The 14,966-nt window shown below is 35.3% G+C and overlaps 1 protein-coding gene across 7 annotated transcripts; it reads right to left on the bottom strand.

Annotated features, from left to right (window-relative positions):
- Nucleotides 1-3,181: 3,181 nt before the first annotated feature.
- LOC107610146 (uncharacterized) lies at nt 3,182-7,630 on the bottom strand. Of its 7 annotated transcripts, none has more exons than XR_015891955.1 (9): nt 7,157-7,630; nt 6,849-6,968; nt 6,557-6,601; nt 6,355-6,422; nt 5,855-5,929; nt 5,413-5,472; nt 5,164-5,238; nt 4,934-4,998; nt 3,182-3,868 (listed from the first exon to the last, which is right to left on the bottom strand). XR_015891955.1 is itself a non-coding variant. In XM_088492450.1 (8 exons), exons 3-7 carry the CDS (start codon nt 6,927-6,929, stop codon nt 5,445-5,447), a joined length of 297 nt encoding a protein of 98 aa, XP_088348576.1. In that variant the 5' UTR covers nt 6,930-6,968; nt 7,157-7,278; nt 7,387-7,630; the 3' UTR covers nt 3,182-4,998; nt 5,413-5,444. The 7 variants fall into 7 exon arrangements, 3 of the variants coding, with proteins under 3 accessions (XP_088348576.1, XP_016167718.1, XP_016167716.1); XR_015891956.1 differs by having other exon boundaries at nt 3,182-4,998; nt 7,157-7,278; nt 7,387-7,630; XR_015891954.1 differs by having other exon boundaries at nt 3,182-4,998.
- Between the last annotated feature and the right edge of the window lie 7,336 nt (nt 7,631-14,966).

Genomic DNA, 14,966 nt, shown 5'->3' with positions numbered 1-14,966 from the left:
TTTAATATTATTTTAATCCACCTTCAATCCAACCAATCAAAACTCACCCTACACCCCCAAAACCCTCAAGGCTTGCTCATTTTCACTTTGTGGTCGAAAATAGGTAGAGAGAAAAATAGAGAAAAGTTCTTAGTTCCAAATCCCCAAAGCTTGATTTCTGCTGAACTAAAACTCAAATCAAAATTCCAATCCGACCAAAATGATCCTCTCTTCTTTCTCTACATGATCATATGACTTATCAAGGCTGGAATCAAGGTGAGTTGGCTGCACCGTCTCTCTTTTGATTCGGTTTCAAGAAAACATGGTTCAATATGTGTTTTCTTGATGTGATTTAGGAGGAAAAAGTGCTTAAGGACCACCTGAAAGTCTAACTGAATTAGGAGCAGCAAAACCAGGTAGGGTGTCACGAAATTAATCTTGATTATTTTTGTTTGAGTTGTGTGAATGTTGTATGATTTGGCTGTGCTAAAATTGGTTGCATATATGATTGATTCTTAGTGAAAATTTGGTGCAATTTTGATGAAATTTGATGAAATTCAAGCTTTAAAGTTCATGTTCTTGGGCAGCTGGAAAAACGAAACCCTAAGCTTAAATTGAGGTTCAATTTGTGTTGAAATCATGTAGAAAAGTTGGGGTTTTAGTGGCCGCTAATTTATTATGAATTATAGTAAAAATTGGTTGCTGAAAAGACTGAAAAACAAGTAAAAACAGAGAAGGAATCTAAAGAATTTATGAAGAACATGAAGAACACTTTGAGTGTGATGAAGAACAATGAAGAACACCTTTTTGATCCATAAAAGGGCAAGGAAGTAAATATTTTGGTGTTTGGGGGGTTATTTTGTAATTTCTGAAAGTTAGGGTGGTAAAAGTAGAAATATTAAAAGTTACGGATGGTAAAAAGTGAATTTTAAAGGTTAAAAGTAAAAGTAAATTAATTTTCGAAAATTTAATGATAAAATAATAAAAAATAATAAAATATTAAATAATAATATTTAATTAAAAATAATATTTTAATAAAAATAATAAAATAATGCAGAAAAGGCAGTTTTTTGTAAAAGCTTTAGAAAGACAACTTTAAGCACAGAATCTCATAATTACTTTCATAAAACACTTAGGGAGTGGTAAAAACATATTAGTGAGACAAAGATAAATAAAAGATAAAAAGTTGAAGAAAAGATAAAAATCGAAGAAAAAGTCTGTAAAGTTTTAATGACAGAAAAACAGACAGAGACTAGTGAACGGACTAGGGCAACATAGTTAGTCCTGGAATTGCGAATAGGGTTAGGTATTATATGAAAAGTTAAACTGTTTCAGTATAGACTTAATGAACCTATACTTGGGACAGGCTAACTATTCATATCGAAATTTACATAAGCTTTAAATACATACGTTAAGCAGAGAAAAGAGTAACCAGAGCAGAGTAAAGAGATACAGAGAACAGAGTAACCAAAGTAGAGAAAAGAGATCAAGAGAAAAGAGTAATGTGATAAAGAGAAATGGTTTGAGTTAAGATGTTGTAAAAGTAAAAGCTGTAGAGTTTGTATAGCATGATTGAACAGAGAAAGGAAGAAGTACTGCATAAGAATGTGAAAGTGATGATGAATAATGAGAATGTTAATGAATGATGATAATGAGAATGATTATGTAAGAATCTGCTGCAGAGAGGCAGTCAGATAGATGGTGGTACGACCACTGAGAACGCTTTCCTGGGATACCTTGCTATAATGCTTTGCTGTAAGACAGAGGTTGCTTACAGAGGTATCGAGATGAGTGTGCTCCTGTAAGATAGAGGTTGCTTACAGTGAGTGTGTTGTTGCTCCTGTAAGACAGAGGTTGCTTACAGTGAGTATGTTGTTACTCCTGTAAGACAGAGGTTGCTTATAGTGAGTCTGTTGGGCGTATATCGGCTAATAAGTGCCGCCCTGCAAGACAAAGGTTGCTTGCAGTGGATATTACCAACAAGAAAGCCTTATCCAGACAGAGGTTGCTGGGTAACATCGGGAGCGGGTATGTAACCGACAAATGAGCTCATTACCTGCACTAGGGCTAGACATGCATCATATTTGGTTGCGCATTTCCTCTGTTATGATTGTTGTTTGAATGTATGCCTTCTTTGTTTTCATTCTATTCTCTGTGTCTGTGTTTTGTTTTCTTGTATTCTTTTGTTTGTGTTTTGCTTTTTGTTTTCTCTATTTTTTCTATTTATCTGTTTCTTCTGTCTACTGCTTCTCAGTATTCTGCTATTTATCTGCTAAACAACACTGAATTAATGAATGTAACGAATAACCCCGGCCCTACTAAGAACTCCCCAGTTCTTACCCCTTCTCTCTCCCTTCCCCCTTCAGATGGAAGCATGAGTACCCTTCCGTAGTTTGCTGATGACTGTTCTGCAAAGAGGATTCCGCTCTAGGTAGTCTTCTGAGTCTAGAGTGAACTCTGTTACCTGTTTATATGTATATACTTTGAGGCCAGCCAACGTCTGCACCCTGCTTATCTACAAACTTTAACCTAAGTCCTCCGTACGATGTTGCCTTTTATGTGGCCACTCGATGAAGTACTTGAGAGACATTCTTTGATGACATATGATCGTGCAGAGGATTAGTAGACGACCTTCCACCTTTTGATGACGATCCACCTGACTTGAGTTTTGAAGACCTAGAACGTACTTTCCCTCGCTTTAGTAGTTTAGAAGGACTAGGTGAGTATAGAGTCTAGGCTAGCCTGGGCGCCAGCTTAGGGACTTCTTGAACAGGTCAGGACCTGGGATGTTGTATGTATACACATGTATATAGTTATTATCTAGCTATACTAGGGGTCTTCTAACTAAAAGTCTATACTCTAATAAAGGCTGGATCACCGAATATTGTCAACTACTTGTGATGTAGTTATGTGTGGTTGTTTATAACTATATTATCTGTTATCATTTGTGACTTGAGTATTAATGATTCTATTTATTAATCCAAACTTTTTTTTAAAAAAAAAGGTACCTCGTAAAATAACTACGCTTTTAACAACGAATCAGGCTCATATAATAAATAATAGATAATAATTAGGTAGACAAGTTGGTAGCGCTCAGTTTTTAGTATGATCATGACATACCAGAAATTGGGTCGTTACACATCACATTCATCAGGTTGAAGTGCGAGTGAATATCTTAGAGAAGAAGTAGGCGTGAATTGAATAGAAAAACAATAGTACTTGTATTAATTCATAAAGAACAGCAGAGCTCCATACCTTAATCTATGGGGTGTAGAAACTCCATCGTAGAAAATACATAAGTGAAAGGTCTAGGCATGGCCGTGAGGCCAGCCTCTCCAAACGTGTACAATGATCAAAATAGGAACATAAGATAAAAGACTGATCAAAGATGGTCAAAAGATGTAAAATAAATCTCTAAATGTAGTTTTTATACTAAACTAGTAGCCTAGGGTTACAGAAAATGAGTAACAAAGTGCAGATAGTGCAGAAATCCACTTCCGGGGCCCACTTGGTGTGTGCTTGGGATGAGCATTGAGCTTTACACGTGCATAGGCTGTTCCTAGAGTTAAATGCCAGCTTCGGTGCCAGTTTGGGCGTTTAACTCCAATCCTGGTGTCAGTTTGGGCGTTTTACGCCAAGATGTTTTAGGCTGACTTTGAACGCCAATTTGGGCCATCAAATCTCGGGCAAAGTATGAACTATTATATATTGCTGAAAAGCCCAGGATGTCTACTTTCGAACGCAAATGAGACCGTTCCAATTGGGCATCTATAGCTCCAGAAAATCCACTTCGAGTGTAGGGAGGTAAGAATCCAACAGCATCTGCAGTCCTTTTTCAGCCTCTAAATCAGATTTTTGCTCAGGTCCCTCAATTTCAGCCAAAAAATACCTGAAATCACAGAAAAACACACAAACTCATAGTAAAGTCCAGAAATGTGATTTTTGAATAAAAACTAATAAAAATATAATAAAAAGTAATAAAAACATACTAAAAACTATGTAAAAACAATACCAAAAAGGGTATAAATTATCCGCTCATCAGGCACCACTCTTTCTTTCCTTATCCTGCACTTATGTTTAATATGTATGTCTCTACTAAGGACTGTAATATCCAGGGGCAAAGCTACATACATAAAACGGGGGCAATGGCTCCCCCTAATTTTAATTTTTTATATGTAAATTATATGTAAATTTCAGTTTAGTCCCCCTTAAAATTTTATTTTAGTCTTATTTTATTGTGTAAATATATTTGCCCCCTCTCTAATATTTCACTAGCTCCGTCCCTAGTAATATCATTTAATACCAATGATGTTTTATATGGCTGGCTCCGATATTGATCATCATTGTATAATGAGAGATTGATGAGAAATTAAATATGTGCCTACAATAATTATAAATATATATATAGTGTGTGTGTGTACGTCACATACATTATTCTAATCTACCTTATTATCAACTTATTGGAATCTCTTTCTCTCTACTATATCCAAAGCTATTTTGTTTTATTTGCTTAAAGAAGAGGCAAGGCAGTACCTATTTAATTACCTTTTCAAAGAAGATTAGCAGCAAAGATCTATATACAACTTAGAAAACTGCTTAGATTTCTGTTTTATCCTGAGTTTTATATTATTATAGAAAAACTGAGAAAAATCTCTAACCAAGTGAACTATTATTACCATAAAGAAAAGTTCATAAAACAAGAAGTTGTGATCTCTATTTCCTTCAAGTGTAATAATAGACCTTCTAGGATGATCAATTATTTATATGCTTCAGTTTTTTATACCTTAAAAAGTACATTGAATTTGTCTCATCACATGTCTAATTACAAAAACCCATGAACAAAGCATTCTTCAATTTTCATAATATTTTACCCCTCAAAAAATTAAGCAATGCATCTAATGATGGCGCAATATAAATGTTATCAATAAGAATATAATTTAAGATTCCGTCTCACGGGTAAAGGTAGAAAGCTCAGAACTCTTCAAGATTCGCAGCCTCTTCACTGTTGATACGAACATGCTGCCAAAAAAGAAAACAATTATAAATCCATTTAGCAGACCAATCAGGATTTTTTCCAATAATTAAATAAATTAAGCATCACCAAGTGGGAATTTATTGTTTCTAGGAGGGGACATAAGTACAAGTGTGTGTATATATATATTCATGTGAAAAGAACAGACATACCATGGCATGTAGTGCCTCGGAATTATTCACAACAATTGAGAAAAAGGTTGTCTGACTCTCATGTCTGATCTTAATCTATTAACATTATTGAGATTGAAATAAATAAAGCACTAATGGTTTAGCATTAACAATCTAACTAGACTCACTGCTATTGCAGAATTTTAATAAGAGAATAAGATGCAAATTTGTCATTGGTCATGGAATATATATAATAAAAATAAACAAATAAAAAGATAAGAAGATGCTTACTGCCATGGCACATTCCCAACAAGCATCCTGGCTCATCTTGAATGAGTTGCTGCAGAATTGCTACAGAAAAGTAAGCAAATTTTATAAGGTCATTGTCCCTAACAGACTAAAACAAAAATGAAAGGTCAAATAGACTAATAAAAATCTTATGCTAATTTCTAATGAAAAGGTATTGTATCCAAAAATGACACAAATAATGCAATGACTGCGCTTTTACGTATTTTCATCTTGACATCCTTGATTATCTTGGCTCCCACTAATGCTGAAGTTATTGTACGAAAGGTCTCTAAACAAGTTGTAGAATTTGTTTCAAAATATAATAATTTGGGAATAAGGAAGACACATACGAATATTGATTAACATAAATTAAAGATAATAACAAAGAGCTAATTATTATTCTTTTCGATCAATTATATAAATTGGCTTATGAAAGATAACTTACAAGTAGTGCTTCCTATTAGCTTTATCTATCCATGCCTCACTTACATCTCCCGTGAGGAAGTTTCCAGTTAAATACCTGCATTTGGGATTGGGAGAATGACGAAACTATATATGTATATTCTTTTGGAGTCTATATTGCTCAATGCAATACGAACATTATCATTGTAAGCTATTAGAATACAAGAATGATCAATGTAGCTGTTTATATATAATATACTAATGCTCTTTCTATATATAGAAGGCTAAATAGAATTCAATTAATTTTATTAACTATATAACTAACTTATTTCTTATACTCTCTCCCAAATTTATGGTCTTTTTAGAGGAGATTCTGAATTGGTTTCTAAAACGATCAATAGTGGCAGCTAATAGTAGTTTTGTTAAAATAAACATCAGCAAGTTGATCAAAAGCAAAGATATGAACAACAACATATAGTTTCTTCTGTTGTACACATTATCTTACTACATGAAGATCAGGAACTATAGAAGTAGTCACCATACAGAAGATCAGGAACTACAATTAAGAATTCAGCTGGAATCCAACTGCTGCTACCTTGTCTGCTAGTTCCCTTTGCAATGAGAAAATGTCAAATCTAAATCAGTATATAGAATTATAAAACCAAGAATCAAAGCATACTTGACTAATAAGATTATTGCTTGCCGCCAATACTCAAGCTGAAAATTAAAGGAGAATACTACTAACTAGTTCATGCCGGGTACCAAGGTATTTCTTCAAGTGCTCACAAAGCTGTCAAAGCATTAAAAATATATTTTAGAATCAAGCCATAGTGCTACCTGAGTTATTTCTATCAGTTTCACAAACTTAAACTTCACACATCATTACAAAAAAAAATGATGATCTATCAATTAATTAATTAATCGTTATACTTTCTTCTTCTTTTCTCTCTTCATTAATATTAGTCCTCAAGGAGCAATTTCATTATTTAAACAAACAAGTATATCACAAAAAGATAAAGGTAAGTAGAAGTACTTACATCAGCAGCCAAATTAAGAGGGGTGTCCCTAAAATCAAGTTCCTTGAGAAGCTCCCTCAAATGCAAGAAAGGACTTGACATCTTTGTTTTTCAAACACATGCCACCATCTCTGAACCACACTTCTCCCACATATGAAACAATAATTAGGCATTAGTTATAATGAAATTAAAAAATGGGTTTTGTTCCTCGATATCTTAAAGACATCTTAATTCACTTTGATTAGTTCAAATAAACTAATATTTATCTCACTTTGGAAAAAATAAGATTAAATAATTGTAAAGAATGAGAAATGTTATTTGGTAATTACCTTTTGATAGCAAAGACCTGCTCCAAGTCCGAAAATGCTAACCAAATGGTGGATGGTGTTGTCCATACTCACTCTTTCACCAAACAAATCAGATATGAAACACTCACTGCCAGAACTTGCATCTGAATTCACACTTCAAATATTAGCAACTTTTTCATTCAATTCCCAACAATACCAAACATGTAGTAATCTTGCTTGGCTTGGCATAATTTTACGGAGAATATATGTACTTTGTTAACCGCGGGAGGAATTGTAGCGAAAGAAAGGACATGTTCAAGTTTGTTGATAGAAAAATTGCTGACTCCAATTGATTTTGCAAGGCCCAATTTGTGATATTGTTCCAGTGAAGTCCAAACTCCCTTTAAATAATCCAGGCTTGGCACTCATTGGCCAATAAATAAGGTAGAAATCTAAGTCTTCTAATCCAAGACTCCTGCATATGCATTACCAAAAATTATTCATTCATTCTACTAAGTGAAAGCGCTGTTTGTTTTGTTTTCTTTAATTGGCATGCTAATTAAGACATTTTGTTAAGCTTAAGAAATAAAACAACAAAAATAAATTATATTGATTTAGGTTGAATAAATTAAAATTACTTTTGATGAACGAAACTATTTTTTTATTTTTTTCTTAAATCAACTATGTAATAGTTAAATAGAATAGAGTTGAAGATCTTACTAAAGTAGTAGTTAACTCATTTATAACATCATTTTTTCAATACAATAGAAAGCAAAAAGAATAGAGTTGAAGATCTTACTGAAGTGATTTGCGTAGAGCAGGAAGAACAAGATCAGCATGGTTATCAGATAACCATAACTTGGAAGTGATGAAAAGATCATCCTTGGAGCTTGTGAGAACAAGTTTAAGTGCTTCAACAATTGCTTCTCTTAGAGCCTGTTCGGAGCCATATACGGAAGCAGTGTCGAAAGTGCCGGTAACTGAGCTTGATGGCCTCCATCACTGCTTGTTTGTGGACGTCGCCGCTGACATCAGTTTCGAAGGCAGCAGAAAACACTTGCGCAACAGATCTCATCAATGAAAGAGAAGCGTTGATGGAGGAGATCGCTGCCGGAGAAGATCATTGGAGGAAACACTTACGCAACAAATCTCATAGTTTTATGAAGTTTCTGCAACTTAATTTTCCATTTCAAATTTTTAGGTATTTTACACAATAATAGAAAATTGAGAGAAAGAAATAAGATCAACCTTGCTCTCACACGGAGATTGTAGCCGGAGGAGAACACGCCGTCAGAGGAGAACACGCCGCCAGAGGAGAACCTGCTAGAGGAAATCGTCGCCGAATTAGTCGCTCGAGCAGATCGTCACCGGAGCAGTGGCTGGAGCAGATCGTCGCTGGAGCAGAACACAGGCCTTCGTTTTTGGTTTTGGTGGCAGCACGCGTTAGTTTCAGCAGTAATGAATTTTCGGGTTAGGGTTTTCCTTTGTTAGGGAAGGGTTTTATTTGGGCTTTTTTTTAATGATGGGTTTTGATGTGGCGGTTTAGAACCGCCAGAATCACCAAAAATGCCATTTTATGCAAATTAATTATGGCAACACCAGAAAATGCCATAATATCTGAATATTATGGCGGTTCTTTGAAACCGCCATAATATAAATGCCATTTTAAACTCTTTTTTTTGTAGTGATTCCATAGAGGATTCCCAAGAGCTCCATCAGAGGGAGGACGCAGCCACCAGGGCGATTGAGGTGGTTGAGTTCTTTTATGTTATTTTCCTATTTCTGCTTTTACTATTTCCTGTTTTTTGTTATTTATTTTCAATCCTTTGCATGGGCATTAGCAGTTTTAGTCTTTCTATTTCTAGTTAATTGTTTTATTATTTTGATTTTAGGTGAAAAAGTTGTCACATGTATCACCCATTGAGCTTGAATTCAAAAAAAAAAGGAGAAAAAAAAGAAGTGGCATAATGCATGAGAACTTGAGTTTAGATATTCTGAATTGTCCTGTTTATCTTGATGTGGTGGTATTTATCTGTGGTTTTGAATACATGAAAAGAATAGTGCATATTTGATCTTGGAGTTAAATATGTTGATTCTTGAAGTACAGGAATTTAGAGAAATGTTATGAATTCTCTAAATTAAACAAGAAATTGATCCTTAAAGCAAAGGAAATAACAAAAAGAAAAAGAAAACAAAAAGTAATGCCCAATACTCTGAGCATCAATGTCTAGGAAGGTTAAGTGCGATAAAAAGCTTAAAAGAGTTGTTTTCCTAGCCATATGCTTGTGGTGTGAATGTGTCAGGTAAAACTTGAAACAGAACACTTAAAGTCAAAGCCTAGGGCAAATAAAGAGTATGCCAAAGGCTTTGAGCACCACTGACTGGGAAAATACAAAAGCGTTCCCCAGTTAATTTCTTCTAGTGTTTTTGTGTCATGTGATTCTTGCGACAAAACATTTAGAGTTACAACTGATGCCAAGGCATCTTGACTAGTTTTACTAGCCATTTTTTGTATGTTTTAGGCTAGTTTCATGTACTTTCTTAGGAAATAAGTAAGTATTTGGTTGAATATGCATCCACGCCTTGATCCAAGCAAACATTGTGAATTCTAAACAAATTCATGAGAAGAATGCAAGAATTGAATGATATAATGCATGATGCATCATCTAATGATCAAGAGCAAGACTTTGATGCACTCTGTTTGTTTGATTTCAGGTAAGAAGAAGCATAGAAGAGCCACGTTAGTGCCACTAACATGGCGATTAACGTGGGGAAGGGAAGGCTTGCAATGTTAGTGGTGAAGTTAGCACCACTAATGTCTTCGAAGGTCATTTAAGCCCACGTTAGTGTCCCCATTAGTGCCACTAACGTGGGCACTATCGTGGAAGAAAGGTGAAGCCCCAACTTTAGTAGTGAATTAACACCACTAACATTAGGAATGGCATCACAAGCCCACGTTAGTGCCACTAACATGGGCACTAACGTGGAAGGAAGGGGACTTTGCAACGTTAGTGGTGTTAACTTCACCACTAACGTTGGGAATGGCCAAGAAGCCCACGTTAGTGGCCACGTTATTGCCACTAATGTGGGCACTAATGTAGAAGAAGAGGAAGTTTGCAACGTTAGTAGTGAAGTTAACACCACTAACGTCTTCGAGCCAAGGCATGTGATGAATGGATAATTGATGGTAAAGAATTTCACTAATGAATTCTCGTTGCAAGTATAGTTTCTAAACCAACAATAATCCTTTCACACAAAAATTTGGTTGTCACAAGTAACAAACCCCTATAAAAATATCCGAAGTATTCAAACCTCGGGTCGTTCTCCCTAGGAATTGCAATAAAGTGTTCTTGTTATTGGCTATGAGGTATGTTTGGGATTTTTGAGGTAATAGAAAAGAAATGTAAATGGCAAAGGAAATAAACTAACAACTAACAAAGTTCTTAGCAAGGTATGAGAACTAGAAGTCCTATCCTCATTATCCTCCTCAATTGTGACAACAATTATCCATTGCTCCTACTTAGTTAACCTCTAACCTTTTAGTGGCATCCAAGTTAATTAGCAACTTCTAATTATCAATCAACAAAGGAGTTTGATAACTCAAGAGTCACCAATTACTCTACCTAGGCCAAGAGGAACAAAAACCTACTCTATAATCCAACCAAGCATTTTGTCAAACACTTGGGATGCATAAAAAGAAAGTAAAATCAAATTGCAAGAATTATAAATCTACAACTACTATTTGCAAGGAATTAAACAACAACAAAGCAATTCAACAATAAAGGAACATGAATCATAAATTGCATTAAAAGAGAAATAAGAGGAACAAGAGTGTATCAACATAAAAGTAGAGAATTACAAGAATTAAATGCTAAACTAGAGAGAGGAGAGGTAGAGGAACAAGAATTGATAAAGGAAAAGTAAATCAAAGCATCAAATTAACCTAGATCTAAGAAATCCTAATCTACCTCTAACCTAATTCTAGAGAGAAGAGATAGCTTCTCTCTCTAGAAACTAACTTTCCCTCCAAAACTAAACTAAAACTAACTAAGACTAATTGGTAACTAGATGGTTGATCCCCCTTCAATCCTTGGGTTAAATAGCATCAGAAGTAAGTTGGATTTGGGCCTGAAAAGTCCAGAAATCGCCCCCAGCGGATTGCCTTTAAGTGAGTCACGTACGAGCACCGACGCGTACGCATGGGTCACGCGTACGCGTCGCTTGAAAAATTGCTATCCACGCGTACGCGTCATGTACGCGTACGCGTCGCCATGCGACCTCACAATCCACGCGTGCGTGTATGTTGCACGTGCGTGTCGATCTCAGCATCCCAAATCCTTGTTTCTTCATGAGTTCTCCACTTGCATGCTTTTCCTCTTCACCACTTTGATCCATTCCTAGACTTTCCATCCTGAATTCAGTAACAAACACATCAAGGCATCTAGTGGAATCAAAGGTGAATCAAAATTAGCAATTAAGGGCCTAAAAAACATGTTTTCACACATAAGCACAAATTAGGAGACAATCATGAAACCATGCTATTTCATTGAATAAATATGGGTAGAAGGTCATAAAATCTCCTAAATTAAGCACAAGATAAACCCTAAAAATGGGGTTTATCAGTATGCCCACGTTAATGGCCACGTTAACACCACTAACATTGGCCATTAACGTGGAAGAAGAGATGAATTTAACGTTAATGGTGTAGTTAACACCATTAACGTGATCATGGTTAGGAAAGGCTACGTTAGTGGCCACATTAGTGCCACTAACAGTGGGGTTAACGTGACTTCAAAGAGTCTGAGGACGTTAGTGACTAAGTTAGTGTCACTAACGTCTTCGAACCAGGATTTTACACTTGACGTTAACCACACTAACGGCCTGACTAACGTCATAGTTACCTGACTAAAACTCTTCCAGCAAGCTGAGCTAAGCCCACTGAGATTTTAACTACTTCAACTATGCTTAAAGGCCCACATTCAGAGACTTGCAGAGGGAACTGAAGATCAGAGAAGTAGTATATATAGGCGTAGTTTTGAACTAGAAAGGGGAGATTGGCACCTGAGGATCCAGGATTGTAAACACACTGTATTTTTACTTTCTCTGTAATTCTGTTTACTTTTGAAATGCACTTTTCATTTTCAATTTCCGTTCCCAGAGCTACAAACAACTAAACCCCTCTTCATTGGGTTAGGGAGCTCTGTTGTAATTCAATGGATCAATTGTAGTTTTTATTCTTCTTCTTCTTTCCATTCTCTTGATTTGCTTGAAAGCTTTCGATTTCCATTCAATTGAACAATTGTCTCGAAAGAAAAATTGCTCATACTTGGATTTTCTTTGAACCTTGGAAGAGGAATGAGGAAATCATGCTAGAAATGCTTTCTCACGTTGGACTGGGTTGGGGGCTGGATGGATATGGTGACATATAATCCTACTAATACTTTGATATAAAAAAAACATGTGGTATAATCAGTTATCGTACTTCATCTCTTTCCATGAGCAATTAGATCAAAGAATTGGGCAATTGTTCAAGCTTAGAGAGATTGAATTGCCAAGGAATTGGGATTCAATCACCTAAGATTGCCAAGAGATCAATGAATGCGTGGATTGAGGAAGAGATGAGAATGCAACACCTACTAAGTCCAATGAACTCCCCCACTTCTGATCTTTCCCATTATCTTTACATTCTGCTCTTTAAAATTTATGCAAATCACCCCCATTCCCATTTAAGTTTCTGCAATTTACCTTCTGCACTTTATATTCTGCAATTTACTTTCTGTTATTTACATTTCTTATTATTTATGTTTCTCGCTATTTTATTCTCAAACTAATTTTTCTTAGTTCAACTAGAATACTCCTCTAATTAAAGTTGTTCAACCAATCAATCCCTGTGGGATTTGACCTCACTCTACTGTGAGTTTTTACTTGATGACAATTCGGTATACTTGCCAAAGGGAATTTGTTGAAAGATAGATTTCTCCGTATCAAGTTTATGGTGCTGTTGCCGGGGATTAATTGTGATTAACAAACTACCGGTTGGTCGATTACGTAGTTTAGACATTTTTTATTTTGTTTCTATTACTTTCATCTTTTATTTTCTCTTGCTCCTTAATTGTTTGTGTTAATGCCTCACCAAGAAGCCCCTGTTCGTGACATCTCTTGCTCTTGGTGATTGTGTTATTAATACAAAATAGTTTGTTTTACTTAGTTTTCCTTCAAATAAATTGAGATGAGATTGCATAAGATAAGTTTGGTGTTGCCCTGCAACAATTTGTTTCCAATCTTTCTGGGTACTTGCATCAATTTCAATTGAAAGTGTCACACTAAGTTTGGTGTGCCACTCATTTTCGATGCAATGTATCTTGCACACCCTCTTATTTTTGCAATCACAATGTCTCTATTCTTGTGCCTTTATTGTGATTCTTAATTTTGCTCACCAAAACACATGTACTACTAACACTCCACTGTTTAAGACATTCATGACCCATCATGAACCCCATCACCACTGTTTTATTTGTTGCTTGAAGACAAGAAATCATCCTAAATTGGTGTGGGAAGGGGAAGAATAGGAGAAAGGTGACAACAACAATGAAGATGAACTACAACGTGGTAAAGTTCCTTTTCCTCTTATTTATTTCCAGTATTTTCAATTGCATGATTGTCTCTTATTCCTTTGTATACATGTGTGCTGTGAATAAGCATAGCTTCATTGCTGAATTGTAACATGTTGCTATGATATCATGATTATCATCTTGAATTTTGTGAGTCAAAGAAATTAAGAATCATGATCTTAAACAAACAAGGTAATTAAAGAAGAAGTTAGCATGAGCTTATAATTATTGGGAAGCTAGCATGACTATTATTGCTCAATTGCCTTTGAATTTGTTTAATTGAAATTTTCATCTAGGACATTTTATGAAATTCATGAAATCATAAAAACTTTGAAGAAGTAAATGCAATTAAGGCAAGAAAAGGAAAGGGAAAAGAATGAGAAAGTTGAAGGCTCTGAGTACCAATGACAATTCATTTGTTAAGTACTTGTGGTGTTTATGTATCAAGCAAAAAGCTTGAAAACAAAACACTTAGAGTCAAGGTTAGGCTCAAGTGCAAAAGAACTCCCTCAAAGCTCAAGGCTCTGAGCATCAGTGATTAGAGAGTCAAGAAGACAAGAAACAAAATAAGCTGAAAGAGTCCTCTAATTTAATGCTTGTGGTGCTTATGTATAAAGTGGTAATACTTGAAAACAAAGCATTTATAGTCGTAGCTTTGCTTTTAACTCATGGTGCAAAGCACCCAAAAAGCTAAGCCAAGAAAGAAATGAAAAGCTTGTTTCAAGGAAGAAATAGAAAGAAAAGACTTCATAAAGTGAGCTAGATAGAAGCATCAATCATTTGAATTTCTTTTGTGATTGTTCCATGCATAGAAAACTAGCTAACCATGAACATTACATTGCTATTCTTCTTACCTTGGATTGTCAAACCATATTGCATGATTCTTTTCTTGCTTGAGCAAGATTTAAGTTTGGTGTTGTGATGCCAGGGCATCATGGCTTGTTTTTCTATGCTTTTTCACCTTTAATTTTCACTAATCATGCTTAATTATTGAGTATTTTTGTGCTTAAATCATAGATTACTTTCATCTCTTTGAGTCAACCTATTTTACAGAAATTGGTAGAAAAAGGAAGTAAAAAACCACAAGACAAGCATGAAAGAAGAAAGGAGCTTAAAAGGTGAAGCAGAGAAAAGAAGAAGCAGAGGGAAGACCCACGTTAGTGCCACTAACGTGGACAAAAGGAGAATGAGCCAAGTTAGTGGCAAAGTTAATGGCACTAACGTGAAGAATGGAGAGCATA

Source organism: Arachis ipaensis, chromosome B7, assembly GCF_059453495.1.
Source record: "Arachis ipaensis isolate K30076 ecotype BB chromosome B7, ASM5945349v1, whole genome shotgun sequence".
Taxonomy (NCBI): domain Eukaryota; kingdom Viridiplantae; phylum Streptophyta; class Magnoliopsida; order Fabales; family Fabaceae; genus Arachis; species Arachis ipaensis.
This window is presented reverse-complemented; position numbering and strand designations above follow the sequence as displayed.